Source organism: Cyanistes caeruleus, chromosome 1 (assembly GCF_971803275.1).
Source record: "Cyanistes caeruleus chromosome 1, bCyaCae1.hap1.1, whole genome shotgun sequence".
Classification (NCBI taxonomy): Eukaryota; Metazoa; Chordata; class Aves; order Passeriformes; family Paridae; genus Cyanistes; species Cyanistes caeruleus.
Window position 1 is genome coordinate 39,876,175 of NC_141701.1, and position 13,172 is coordinate 39,889,346.

Consider the following 13,172-nt stretch of genomic DNA (forward strand, 5'->3'; position numbering starts at 1 on the left):
TAGTAGAATGACTTTTCGGGATGATTTCTGACTGGGAGTGGTATGTCTGTGCACTTCAACACGGTATGACTGGAAAACCTCACTCAGCAAATGAGTGCACTGAGATTTTTCTTGGAAACATAGAAGTTTAAGCCCATAGTTTCTGAAACACTTGTGCCTTCAGTCTCAAGTTTCCTTCTGAGCCAGACTCGTGCTGTCTCTGAGGAAAAGCTGAGCCATTTCTGCAGATATCACAGGTGGGAACTGAATTTCCAATACGGGATTAGATAAAATCATACAAGTATACACAGGCCTTGCGTGTGGGTCAGGGCAATCCCAGACACAAACACAGGCTGGGCAGAGAATGAACTGAGCTCAGCTCTGAGGAGAAGGACTTGGGGATGTTGGTTGACAAGGAGCTCAACGTGACCAGGCAATGTGCACCCAGCCCAGAATGCCAACCCTGTCCTGGGCTGCATCCAGGCAGCGGGCTTGGAATCAGATCTTCTTGAAGGTCCCTTCCAACCCAAACCATCCTATGGGTGTATGACACGTGCAGGTACACAAAAACGTGTATATTTATGTGTGTATGCAGTTACACCAGCACAGCCACGCAGCCACACGCCTGACTGCGCGCGGGTGGCGCGGTACATCCCTCGCAGGCCGCCGTCGCGCTCACGTGAGCGGCGTCACATGACGGCGGCAGCGCCGGGGCCGTCGGGTGCGCGGTGCTGCCCGGGCTGCCCAGGGCCGCCCGCGGCCTCCTCTCGCTCTTCTTCCTCCGTTCCCTCCTTCTTTCCCTCCATCCTTGCACGGTCTCCGCCATCTGCACGCCTCTGCGGTGAGTGGGAGCTGGCCCTGGCGCGGTGGGTGCCGGGGTCGGGGCGTGCGGCCGCGCGGCCTCTCGCAGGGGCTCTGGCGGGCCCGGGGGGTGCGAAGGACTCCGCTGCTTCCGCGAGGGTTTGGGCTCTGGCGGGCCCCTCGGGAGGCGGCCGTGCCCGTGAGCCTCTGCAAGGAGAGACAGGACTGTGCCTGGTCTCTCCCTGTCCCAGGCGCCTCTCTGCTTCTTCGGCTTAACTGCAGCTCCTGAAGCCCGACTCTGCCCTCGGGCAGTGTTTAAGTGGCTCTGGATGGGTCAGTAAGAGCCTGGAAACCTTCAGTGGTCATTGAAGGACGTAGTGGTGCCGCCTGTGTGCGTGTTTGCTCATAGAAGAGTTTTCAAAGGGAGGGCATTTGTCTTCCTCGGTTTGCCCAGGATAGTTCCTCATTTTTTTTCCTTTCTTTTGTTAGAACTCTATTCTCTTTCAGTCATAAAAGCAAGGTGTGCTTGTCAGGGGTAGGCCTGAATGTGCCAGTTTGCTCTTGCTTGGTCTGTGAAAGGAGCCAGAACAGTCCAGGAACAGGCTGAGTGAAGAGGCTGGGTGTTCAGGTTGTAAGGAATTCCAGCTCTAGCTGGATCTGAAGTCTTTGCCAACACACTTCTTATTTTGGCATCAAAGTCAGGTGGAGATTAAAACCATAAAGGAAGGGGAAAGAAGTGGTGAAGGTCACTATCTGTGGTAATGTGGTATATCCTGATAAAGAGCTTCTGTTCATTTTTATTTTTCAGTTTGCTTTCTGTACGCTAATGATCTTGATCTTTTTGTCAAGTATGTGTAGCATCATTTTAATTTATATACTTATGGGTTTTTTTTCCCCCTGAAGTTGTAGTTTGTGTGTTTCTAATGTCTAAATACTCTTAGACAAATACCTGAAGTAAATCAGACCTAATTTGTGGGGGTGGGGAGGACATGACTTGTTAAATATGAATTTTAACACTGGAAAGAAGATTTGGAAAGAAGACAGGTTCTCTTATCTGTATGGCTACTTGGATGATGCAGAAGAGACACCTTAATTCAAATAACTGAATTTCATTGTTTAAGGTTTCACAAGGCTGGTAGTTATCTAGCAATGGTCTGTGTCTTTTATTTTAGTAAACTTATGATTGCCTACAGTTGAGTGTGTAGATATTATTTTTGTTTGTTTCCAATAAGCCACGTTTTAAATACTTTATAAAATTTGGATTTTTTCAGAAACTTAACAAGTACAGGGTTAAGGATTGAGACACCTGGAAACAGATTTTTCTTTTAATTTCTTTAAAATATTGGACAAATACTCTGCTGTTTAATAAGAGGTCTTAAATCTGATTTGCAGTTCTAGGTACATTTTAATTGTCAGTCAGGATGGATATCCGAGGTGCTGTAGATGCTGCTGTCCCAACAAACATCATTGCTGCCAAAGCTGCTGAAGTTCGAGCAAACAAAGTAAACTGGCAGTCATATCTCCAGTAAGTAAAAAATTTATACATTCTTTTCCCCTTTTAAGTGTTAAACTTTTTGAGATTTTAGGCTACTGTGGAGCATTATGTTGCAGTGAAGAATGTTCTGTCTACATGGAAGTAGTTGGAAAAAGTCTATATTAAATGGAAGTGGCTGTGGAAAATTTTCTTATGACTTATTATCAGAAGGGGAACTCTACTTTTGTCAATTGAATGCTGTAATAGCAAATAATACAGTTTTGCACTTGTGTGTGGTAAAACTTTTTTCTTTTTTCTGATAATTCAAACACCAGTCTCAATTTTAGCCTTATTGGATGACTGCTAAATTAAGAAGAGTTTACAGTAATAATTGGTTTAAGTGTTGGTATGGTATGTCTATTGCTGAGGTGCTTTTTGTGGTAATACAAATGGTACTAGCAAAACTAGAGTGGTAGTCTGGGAAATTAAGCTGTACCTTAAGTAAAGGAATATTAATACCAGTGGACAGTTTAAACAAGTAAATCTGGGAGTAGGCTGAAACAAATACTTCAGTCTGGGGAGAGCTGTGCTCCTGTTCCAGGCAAGCTCAGAGTTTCCTTTGGCATAGATATGATGGCACCAGGAGAAGCAAGAGAAATGTTATCCTGAGAGGATGTAGAGACAAGCTGAGGAAAAGTTTTATGTGTGAGGTAGGAAATGGGGAGAAGAAACAGACTTTCTCTAGTCCTCTGTACTCTGAAGTGAACTGCAACATTCTTGTAGCCTATTCCTTGTGACTGGTAGGTATGAGAAATAGTGACAAAGTATAAATTGCTATTTATAATAGCAAATTATTTTATATTTAATTGCTTTGTAACTGAAGTGGCAGAAATCTTCATTATTGTAGGGGTACAAACCACACTGATGATGGTTTGTGATTATCAACATTATACTACTTTAAAAAATAGGTTTTTTTTCAGATTGCTGTGGTACATATAAATATGTCATATATTAAATAACCTTGCAAAACGGTACATATCTAAGCTGAGAAATGCTAGCCCAGTGGAAGCTTACTATTGACTACCTCCTTTGCCCTGTCCTGTGTATTTCAGACTTGCTTATTCCATTAACTGAATTGTACTATTCTTTTCTATGTGATTGTATATCTGTACAATGAATCTGCATAAAGGAACTGATCTTCTGAGGAAACTTCTTTTTGCTAGGCTATTTTTAAGATCAGTCCCTGGATGACTGTGATACTCAGTGGTTTTGCAGGCAAAAGAGAAAGGTTAGGCTGGTAACTAGAAATGGCAGCTCCTAAGCACTTTTCAAGCAATCTAGGTGGCTTTTGCTGTTATTGTGTGCCCTCTTACGTGTTTGATAGGAAGTGTGTCCCAAGGCTACCTGAACAGCTGTTCCTGTGCTGTCCTAGTGGCAGTGAACAGCTGGTTTGCACTTACCCAGGATGAAAGTGGGAGTACAGTTGTTCACTGTTCATGGAAGTGAATATGAGATTCTTTCACTGCTTCTCTTGTGTTTCTATAGGGCTGGAGAGAAAAATCTGTTACTTTTGTTGGTATAGGGGATGGTTCTATTTGGCAGGGAGTTGTATTTATGTAATATTATTTGTTTGACTAAGTGGTCTGCTGTTAATAATTTTCTTTTATTCTTGGGATTCTCTTTCTCTGATGCAGTATAAGAAACAGGGAGTTTTGTTTGTAAATCTGGCTGCAAAGTTTTATATGAGTTTTTTTGACCAGAGGGCAGGGTTCTTTTTCAGATTTTACCTCTAGAATTTGACTTGGTTTTGTTCTGGAGTCTATGAAGAAAGAATAAACTAGTTATTTCCTTCCTCTCTTTGAATTAGCCAGGTTTTGGTGGCTATTGTAGTGCATCTAGCTATTGTTTGTGATCCTATGAGAGAAAAAGTGAGACTTTTTGATGCTTGGCATCCTTTGTGTCTCAATAACAGTGTGTTCTTTTTATTATTGCTCTGAAATAAATATAATTTTTTTGTCTCGTATTTACTGATAACTGGCTGGCTAAGTTGGCTTCAAGGATTGAATTAAATGGTGCCAGAGAGGTTGTGGAGCATCTTGAAGATAACTACTTCTTTGGCTGAGGAGTTTCCTTATAATGAGTTACTGAAAAACATCAGCAGAACTTTTGGTGCTTCCAAAGGAAATAAACTCATACCTTGATTTGGACATGTCTTTTTTAACAATGGACAGGTTTGGATGTGCTTGTGTCTTTGAGGCTGAGCTTTGAGGGATTTCTTGGAAAGTCAGTCAGTGCAGTTGTATTGATTAATTTCTGGAATGAAGCACATTATTAAATGAGTGGAAAGTATTTCCTTTGGTGCGCCTGTTAGAGGCAGGTTGGAGTGGTTTGGTTTGGTCTGGTTTGTAGAGCAGAAGGAAAATGGGGTGCTTGGTAGGACAGCTCTCTTGAGTTCCTTGTTCTATCTGTCTGTGCACTTGATGTGGTAAACTTGCATGTAAATATATGAATGCATTACTTCAAGTCATCAGATGTTTTTAAATTAGAGGAAATATTTTTGTTTTCCCTAAATTAACACGTCAATTCAGGTGTGACATGATTTATGCTTCTTAGACTAGAGACAATATTTATGTACTTGAAGAAACTATAGATAGTACTTAAGTAGTTAAAGTCAAAGAACTTCACAAGAAATTCTGATTAAATATTTTTTCTCTTCTGGCTGTGGCAGTTGTATGTGTATAAAGGTGCTTTAAAGATTGCATCGCTTGCAACAGCATTGGACTCAGGGTCACACAGAAGGGCATTCTGAAGTTCTTTCCTGCTCTCTCTGTTCTTCAGTGCAAAAGTAAAATGGCTTACTTGTAGCTGGTCAGATTTCAGTAGCCTGACTCCTTGTAGAGTCAGTTCAAGCTAAAGATTAACTGACATAGTGTTTATTCCATCTCAGAAGGTTGTAATTGTAAACTAAATATCAAACTATGCTAACACACAACTGCTGACTTTTGATGTTTTTTTCTGTGTACTGTTACATATGACAATTGTGTGTATTACCAGCTTGCTAGTTGTTCACTGCTCCTAACAAAATTAGGTTGTGGAAAAACATAATTTGTTTTCTGGTGCTGAAATTTATCCTTTCTTTATGTTGGTTTCCAGCTGGGGTCTGTGTCTGAGGGAAAAGAAAGTAACAAAGGCTGAAACAGTGGAAGGTGATGTGTAGGTCGGCCTGTGGAGGCCATTAGTTCTGTAGGGGCTTTGCTGCCTTTGGATCTTGAGACTTGTAACAGTTCAGAGTGGATGCCCTCTGTGAGTTGAAAAGACAATCTCTGTTTCGCTCTGTGTGGTTGCTTTCAGCATTTGCCTCAGGGTGCCAGAATGCCAGGGGTGGGTGTGTTGGTTCGCTTGAAGCAGGTTTGGGTTTGCTTTCTTAGGTAGTAAATGAGTTTTGTGGAAACTGAACTTGTTTCAGAGTTTAACTGGCACCTTACTGCACTGTAGGTTTTCTAGCTACACAGCATTTGACAATACTTTATATTTAATCAGATGACATACTTGATGGCTAATTTGTACATAGTTTCCTGTGTGTTTTCTTCACATACTTCACATGCATGTTTGTGAATTCTGATGCTAAATAACTGTTCTATTTTCCTGGGGGTGGAAGAACCTTCTAAAGCAGGTTAAATATCTCAGACTTTAAAAATCAGTCTTGTCTTAGAGGAAATATGGAAGTTTCCCAATTTGTAGTGTGTGGGGGGGTTTTCTTCTGTATTTTTTTTTTCTTTTTTCTCAAATATGGTTGAGTCTTGTAGAGTACATTCAGTCTGCTGTACTGTTTTAATTTGGTAATGCTATAACTGTTGAGCAATTGGATGAATTTAGTGTCTCTAGGTACATGCAAAGTACTGTAGATATGCAGATAAAAGAAATTATGGCTTGATATGATGACTTCTTATGAGCTTCATATTTGCTGCATATATAGTCTATTTTTTATATATTAAAAACCCAAAACAAAGCAAAAAACAAACAAAAATACCCAAATCTCCACAGTGTCTTTTGTTAAATCATTCAAAGAAAAAAAAACCAAACAAACAAAAAAAAGGAACAAGAGTTGCTGGAGGAAATGCATAATTAAGAGAAGGAATCACAAGCTTCTGAATCATATTGAGCAATCAGGCAGATTAAGAAGTGGCGCTCTTGCAAATTCATGCTTTCTAAATCCTAGAGTTTTACTTTTGTCTCCTCTACTAAGTGCTCTCTAAGGCAGCTGTTGGTATCCCAGGCATAGAGCTTTCAAAGGTGCTTACAGGGCTCCTGGCCTAAACCTGATGCGTTCATACCTGAGGAAAAAAAAAAGGGAAAATTCACATACTGAGATAAAGAGACTTTAATAGGACAGAGAGGGAAGAGAAATAATAATAATAATAATAATAATAATAATAATAATAATAATAATAATGGATTCCTATTAGATCTGGAACACAGAACTATACCAGCTACTGGGAAGAATATTAACTATCCCATCTGAATCCAAGACACAGCTGAAGCTCAAAGTGATTTCTATCTTGACAAAAGACTATAGACACATCCTGGAAAACAGCAAATTAAATGGCTTCCAGGGAGAGGATGGAGGGAGGCTTTGGTTGCTTATTTTCTAAAAGGTGCTGGGAAATTTCTGTTGCTTTGAAGAGGGGGTGAGGAAAATGTGTAATAGCATCATGGGACTCAGTATCAGCTGTCTGAGGCTGTTTTGCACTTTCTTATGTTTATTGGTTGGTTTTTCTTCCCCCTCACCCCACCACTGGTTAAGGTTTACTGTATAATCAGTTAATTTTCGTTTTAAAATGAGATGAATGGAAATAGGTGCATTTGAAACTTCTAAAGCTACTAATCAGATAAAATGTTATCAGCTTGTTTAAAAAGCTGTCAGATAGCTTGTAATGTTTTGTATGGGTTGGAAGATGTATTTTTGATTGTTGCTAACAAAACAATAAAGAATAAACTTCACTGTCTTTTTTTCCTGACAGAAATATCAATCCCCACATTTTTTTCCTGTGGCCTAATGTAGGATAAAAGCAATAGCTTGAAAGCATTTTTCCTTTGCAGTTGGCTGACCTCTTCTAATACTCTCAAGAGGTATCTCTTTTCCTGGGCTGAGGCTTTCTCCAACATTAAAGCTAAAAATTAAGGGTTCATCTTATGTCCTCTTTGAAGTGTTTTGTAAATGGCAATATTCATATAAACAGCAGCTTACCTAGTTACTTTTGTATCAGTATGATCCATGAGTCCCTGGCTTGGTCAGCATTATTTGAAACAAAAGAGGCTTTTAGTTATGGGTCTTTAAATCCAGTGTTTGTGGCAGATGAATTGTCCACTCTTTCCATTACTATTGAAATCCATCCTTAATAGGCAAGAAAGAACATAGGTCAGTCTAAAAAGCATGGTAGCAGCATGGTCATCATTGGCTGAACACATATGATTCATCTATAATTAAGTTTTTGCAGAAGTTGTGCAAGGACTACCCTATCACTGGCTTTAGGAATCTTCCATCTAGTAAATCTTGATTTCCTCATTGCATACAAGGATATCTGTAACAAAGCAGCTCGAATACAGGAATAGCACACATGGCACTGGACTACTTATGTTCTTTGCTCAAATAGTAAATATATAAAAGATGGCTCTGTGATGAGACCACACTCAAGACATAATCATTGAAGTAAGAGGAGTGAAAAGAACACATTGTAGGTCTTGTACACTGTAGAATCCAGGTGAGCCAGTTGTGAAAAAAAAAAAAAAGTGAATGCTTCTTGTAAAGTTTAAAATGACTTAAATGTAATCTCTAGTCATGGAACATCTGAAAACTGACCTTGAATATGGAAAAGATGGGTGAAGAGTCTGTGCTACATAGCTTTGCAATGTGGAAGAAGCGTTTCATTCAGGCGAAATGTTAGGAGAAGATGAATTTGGAAATAACTGAAGCAGGAATGCCTAATGCTTTCATCCCCTGTGACTGTGCATGATTTTCTTCTTTCCTGAAGCCCTCCTGGTATTACCTAGTAAAGCTAGTCACATATTAAAATCTTGGATATTTTTAGGACTACTTGATTTAAAATTACTTTTCTTACCTGAAGAGTACCTGACTGTACTATTTTAACAAGTTTTTTTATTTCTTGTGATGTGAAGTTTTGTATTATAAAAGAAAACCAACCCAGTAGTGTTCTGCAAGTCTGTCTGACTCTTCAGTTGAGTCAAGAGTTTTCTGCAATAGCATTGATTATGGCAGTAGCCACTTGAATATTAAGTTGAAGAGAAGATTAAGTAGACATCTGCTGTTATAGGTGTCCACAGCAGTTCACTGGAAGTTTAAAAATTATTTAGACAATGCTGTTCAGAGGTGATGCATCAGGAAAACTTTTGAGAGATTATTATGCCATTGTTGTAATTTTTTTTACATAAGACCCTTTGCAGGAAGGAGCCTGTTACATTTTTTTGTGGGATACAGCATTGGTAAAGTAATATGGTTGATACTCTACTCTACTCTGCTCTCACAAGACTCCCCCTGAAATGCTGCATCCAACTCTGGGATCCTCAGCACAACAAAGACACAGACCAGTTGGAGCAGGTCCAGAGCAGGGCCACCAAGATGGTCAGAGGGCTGGAGCACCTCTTCTACAGGCTGAGAGAGTTGGAGTTACTCAGCCTGGAGAAGAGAAGGTTTTGGGGAGACCTACCAGTACCTTATCAGGCTTATGAAAAGGAGGGAGGGAGACTTTTTGTGCAGGCATATAAGGACAGAACAAAGGGCAATGGTTTTAGACTGAAACAGGGCAGGTTTTTTAGATTAGATGTTAAGAATAAATTCTTCCTGCAAGGTTAGTGAGGCAGTGGAACAGGTTGCCCAAGAGAGTTGTGGCTGCTTTATTCTTGGAAGTGTTCAAGGCTAGGTTGGATTGGGCCCTGAACAATCTGATCTTATAAGTGACGTCCCTGCACAGGGCAGAGGGGTTGGAGCCACATGATCTTCAAGGTCATGCCCAAACCAAACAATTTTATAATTCTGTGATAGCTCAAGATGAAGAAAACAAAGTTTGTGTGGTGGGTTGACACTGACTGGTCACTAGGTGCCCATCAGGACAGGATACTCTTGCTCCATCAAAAGAACAGGGGGAAAAAACATGACAGAAAGATCCAGGGTTGAGGTGTAAGGACAGGGAGATCACTGACCAATTACCATCATGGGCAATGATGGTTAATGAAAAACAGGAAAAAAAATTAAAAACCACCTCCTATCCCTTCCCTTCTTCTCAGGCTCTACTTTGCTTCAACTTCTCTGCCTCCTTGCTTTGAGTGGTATAGGGGAATGGGGTATGGAGGCTGTGGTCAGTTCATAACACCCAATCTCTGCTACACCTTCCTTCTCACACTCTTCTCCTGCTCCATCCTGAGGTGTTCTGGTCGTGCGTTATGGTCATTCACAAACTTGTCCAGCATAGATCCTTTCTGCAGATTCCAGTGTTCCAGGGGTGAGTGCTCCAGCATTCATTGCCCTTGAGGCCACAGGTCCTGCAAGAAAACCTGCATGGACTGCAGTTTCCTGTAAGGCACATCTGCCTGCTGCAGCATGGGGGTCCTCTGTGGGCTGCAGGTGGATCTCTACTCCACCTAGGACCTCCATGGGCTGCAGGGGAACAGCTGCCTCACCATGGTCTTCACTGCAGGCTGAGGGGGAACCTGTGCTCTGGCATGTGGATCACCTCCTCTTCCTCCTTGTGCACTGATTTGGCAGTCTACTGTAGAGTTGTTTCTTCCACATATTCTCAGTCCTGTCTTATGGCTGCTGTTGTACAGCAGTTTTTACTCCTTAAATAAGTTATCACAGAGGTGCTACTGTCATTAGTGAGTGACTCAGGTTTGGCCAGTGGTGGGTCTGTCCTGGAGCTGGCTCTGTCTGACATGGGGGGCCACCTAACCAGTCTCCTACTAACAAAACCTTGCCATGTGAACCCAGTACAGCTATTTCCAACTTACTGTTCATGTACTTATGGTTTAATGTTTTGTTTTTCAGAGGTCAGATGATTTCAGGTGAAGACTGTGAATTTATTCAAAGATTTGAACAGAAAAGGAATCCAGAAGAAAAACAGGAGTTGTTGCAAACAGAAGGCAATCAAGTAACTTTATTTTAATGAAGTCTTTTTTGGGAAGGAAGGAAATTTTCATATCAACTCTTATTTTACTGTTGGCTGTATACAGTTAAGATGTTAAGGAATAAGTATAAAACTTTCTATCATGATTCTTTTATTTTTTCCTTAGATATGGGTTGGATGTTATTTAATTATTTTCAAAACCTACTAAATAATATTTAAATGCCATCTGACTTTGTTGTGGGACAAGCTAGCTCAAGTCTTCCCTCATCCCAGTTTACTTAATCATGCACACCTGTACTTGAGTCACTTTTTTTTTCTGCTTTTTTTCTTTATTGATGACAGCTGCTACCAGTAAGATTTTGGCTTAGTTAGCTATGCAATTATAATTTAGTTACAGCATGGAGTCCATTGACTGCTAAGGTGGATTCAGTTAGACATGGGTGTCTTGTGTCATTTTAGGCATGGTAAGATAAGACCTTTGCATTGCCTGATTCAGGACTGAATCAGCCCTTTGCCATTATGGAGTCTAGGCAGGATGCCTGAAGACACTTTAATAATATTTGAATCAGTAGAATCTCAACCTGAGGTTCTAGCACAGAATGTCAGACATTAAGACGATTGGGAGAAGCAGGGAGGAAGGTAAGGAGTAGATGCTTTCAACACACAAACATTTCTAGCCATTTTTTCTACTTTCATTTTAGGCAAAATTTGTCTTGGTTTTATATTTCTTTTCTCTCCAAATTGTCCTGTGTTAATGTTATCTGATGGATCATAGTTTGCATAGTAACAAAACCATATGTGGTGTACCTTATATGTCACTATAGAATTATGATGTAGCAGTCCAGAATTCAATTTGCTTTCTGTTTTAGTTGAATGTAGTGAAGGGGAAGAAGGAAGTGTAAAAAGCAATGTTGTAATTATTTCTGCCTGTTGCTGAAATTGTAACATTCTTCAAAGATGAACAAAGATTTTTCTACAAGGTATATAGTAAGTGAACAGAGGAATTACCTGTCTTCCTCCCTCCATTCAAATTGCTGAAACTTTTTTTTGTACTCTTGCTGTTCTGTCAGTTTACTTGATCTTCTCACTACCATAAAAAAAGGGTGCTGAGGGAAACTTTTCTAATCTGGCTTTCAACCAAGCATATTGGTGACTTTCACTAGCAAGTACTTATTTAATTTGAAAGCCATAAAACAATTTGTAAATGGTAGCAACCAATGTGACAGAAAATTTTCTTTGTGAGATAATGTCAAATGTATTAATCTCTTACTGCAATTGAATAAGATGTTGGGATGCTCAATGCTTATGTAAGACATAACTGTGAATTAATAAGGTCCTGTTTTATATTATCAAAAGGAACAAAGACAGTTGCTAATATTAATTTTAATGTCTCTTTTATTTTTCTAGTGTGCTAAAACATTTATAAACTTGATGACTCATATCTCCAAGGAACAGACTGTTCAGTACATTCTGACTATGGTTGATGATATGCTGCAAGTAGGTCAATAATCTGTATTATTTTTAAGTCTTTAAATGCATGCTTGAATGTTTCCTTGGTGTAATTCATGTATTTTCAGGTGTTTGTCATACTGTGTTAAAAATATTCTCTTAAATTTTCAGATCCTGTCTTCAGAGATTAAATGTTAGACCTAAGGTTGTAAGGGTAACTTAATGTAATATGTTCAAATTCTGGAAGTAAAACAAACTTTTATGCTTTCTGTTGTTTCTCAACAATATGTTTAATGCAGAACTTTGTTGTTGAGGCTAGTGTTGCATAGTGGTTTCATCTTATGTGATCTTAATCTGCAGAATTTTTTTCTAAACACTTTTTACATTTGATATATTGGCTTATACTGTGGTAGACTTGTCAGTGTTAGATGAATGGCTGGATTTAGTGATCTTAAAGGTCTTTCCCAACCCAAACAATTCTAAAATTCTGTGACTTGTGACCTCAGCTCTTTCCTGTGGTATGGGGAGGATATGACTTCTCATTTTAAGTTGTTGAAGCTTTCCCTATGAAGGTGTTAATTTGGCCACCCTCAGCAAGAAGGTGTAGTTTCTGCAGCTTCAGGTTTCCAACATAAGTTAGGTTGTTTGGGACAACATGTTCTGAAATTCTGCATGGTTAAACCAGGAACTTTTAATTCAGTGTAACATACAGCTCTTTGTAGCTGTGGACAGCAGTTATAAGAGTTGGCTATTAAACTTGATCTCAGGACTGCTGAGCTGATTGGGATAACTCAGGAAAAGGCTTTACTCAATCAGGTAATCCCGCTTTTATGTTTCCTTGCTCTGAAGATAAATATATGAAGATATCTTGGCTAAGATAAAGCATTTGTAGTGATTTAACAAGATGAGTTGAGCTGGGTGATATTTTTTCCTAGTATTCACATAAATCATCTGAGTTTGATAGTTTCTCTTCTGGTTTATGATACATTTGATCCAAGGTTACAGTGAAATGTGTTTAGTGCTATTGGTTTAGGGTATTGCCCTAGGAGGTGAGCCATGTGAGTTCTAATTCCAGCTCTGAGTATTCAGTATTTCAACAGGCCAGTTGAAAAGCATGAACCTCTCCACAGTTTGTATAACACGGGGACCATGGTGTTCTTTCATGTGCCTGCCTGCACAATATAGCCCTAAGTGAGTGCTGTGACACCAAGGCTAATAGGATAACAGCTAGTGATGGTGGCAGCAATTTACTCATCTGTAGCTTGGTCGCTTTTTCTCATTTAGTTTTACTGTTTTTCAAGGGTGACACAAACATTGAGAAGCAGAGAAGA

General features: G+C 39.7%; 1 protein-coding gene across 9 annotated transcripts in view; it reads left to right on the forward strand.

The window, feature by feature from the left end:
* Positions 1-584: 584 nt before the first annotated feature.
* The window catches only part of ATP6V1H (ATPase H+ transporting V1 subunit H), a 127,688-nt gene continuing 115,100 nt past the window's right edge, over positions 585-13,172 (forward strand). For all 9 annotated transcript variants that reach the window (XR_015286563.1, XR_015286565.1, XR_015286564.1 and 6 more), the window contains exons 1-4: positions 585-820; positions 2,173-2,305; positions 10,314-10,416; positions 11,800-11,889. Coding sequence is in view for 4 of the 9 variants with exons in the window: in XM_023921042.2 (XP_023776810.1) it covers positions 2,202-2,305; positions 10,314-10,416; positions 11,800-11,889 (297 nt within the window). In the remaining 5 variants the exon portion in view is untranslated. The remainder of the gene's footprint in view (positions 821-2,172; positions 2,306-10,313; positions 10,417-11,799; positions 11,890-13,172) is intronic.